Consider the following 1,613-nt stretch of genomic DNA (forward strand, 5'->3'; position numbering starts at 1 on the left):
ATTATTGATAATATCATTTTATAGATATTTTAAAGGAAATTTTTTTTTTACGAATGATATCAACAATTTTTTATTATTTTAAAATTGTATTTATAGTAAATATACATATAAGAGATTGATCAATGCGCCATCTGTAAACGAGCGGGAAAGAAAAGTGTTTGAAGGCCGCCGGCCTGCCGGCCGGGCCGAGTAACTCGGGTCTCGAGCGAATCAGTGTGCGAGTCTCTGCCATTTGCGCGTCGGTACGCGGCTACGCGGCAGTAGTGATACCAGAATTCTACGTCTGCTTACCGGTGCGTAGAAAACGCAAGCCTTATTAAGTGCGTTTTGTATCTAAGTGCTTTATCGATCACACGATTAAATTAATCAACATGGCGGATACAGAAACTAAGTAAGTATTACAGATTTTTTTTATTGATCTATTGTAAGAAAATCACACATATTTTCATCGAATGCTTTTGTTATATTTCTTTACCGAATACAGTAACAATGGATCAACAATATAATCGTTTCATAATCTTCATTATTCATCTGTTTTAAACTCAAATTGAAACCAATATTCTTGTTTTGATAATTTTATTTGCATCATAGTTGATTGTATACTTTTGAAAGCGTACGTAGTACTTATGTATAACCACGAGAAAGGGACAACGGAGAGGGGATACTCTCTCTCTACATGATATTCTCAGCTTGATTTGTAAGGCGCGTTACGTTCTCAGGATTACCTGCTTTTACCATGACATGTGCTCTACTTGCAGAGCCGCTTTTCTGGCGGCATCGTTTACCTTTTATTTTTCCCCACTTGTAGCTTCAACTATATGAGAGTAACCAACTACAATATGCATTTATTTGTTATTAATATTTATTTTTCATGAATATTTCAATCATGATATTTCATTATTATTTATTTAGTATTAAAACAATTTTTATTTATATAATTTTTAATATTTTTATAAATGTAACGAATAAATATAACTGCAACTCAGAATGTTTTATAATATAAAATTGTAATTTTTTAATGTTAACAATAATTTGAACATTTTTACATAAACAAGGGTGATTTTGATTATTCATACATAAAAAATAGTAGAAATATTTTATGGATGATTGTACACGCATCTTAAAAAGAAAATGGACAACGTATCGATCTGCCCTCTCTTACCGACTAAACGTCGAAAATACTGGTATTTTACTTTTCACTTCACATTTTTAAGACAAAATATATAATGTTTGTAATAATAAACATCGGTGCTATTTAGGTTTATTTAAGTTCCAACTCTATAGGAACAAATGTATATGTAACATTGATGTATATATTACGGTCCACGAACATCCACGATTTGCCGCGCCGAAACAATCTGTATGTGTGCGTACATGTACGTGTGTTCTGTTAAAAGGAGTGGGTTGAGAGAGAAGGGAGAGACGAAAGCAGGATAATATTAACATCGGTAGGTGCCGCTACGGTTGGCGTCCTATCTCTATTTCTTTCCCTTGCCGCTCCATCTTTGTCTGTAGCTGTTTAATCATAGTAAAGAAAAAATATGATAGAGATAGAACTTCATTTTAAATATATCATGTTATTTAACTTTTTTTTGTATTTTTTTTTTTTTTTT

General features: G+C 32.1%; 1 protein-coding gene across 1 annotated transcript in view; it reads left to right on the forward strand.

Moving 5' to 3' along the window:
• The first annotated feature begins 126 nt into the window (after positions 1–126).
• LOC102679537 overlaps positions 127–1,613 on the forward strand; it is a 2,863-nt gene continuing 1,376 nt past the window's right edge. Inside the window, exon 1 of the mRNA XM_006614368.2 lies at positions 127–391. Within this exon, the coding sequence (XP_006614431.1) occupies positions 372–391 (20 nt within the window). The 5' untranslated portion in view covers positions 127–371. The remainder of the gene's footprint in view (positions 392–1,613) is intronic.

Source organism: Apis dorsata, unplaced genomic scaffold (genome assembly GCF_000469605.1).
Source record: "Apis dorsata unplaced genomic scaffold, Apis dorsata 1.3 scaffold_176, whole genome shotgun sequence".
Taxonomy (NCBI): domain Eukaryota; kingdom Metazoa; phylum Arthropoda; class Insecta; order Hymenoptera; family Apidae; genus Apis; species Apis dorsata.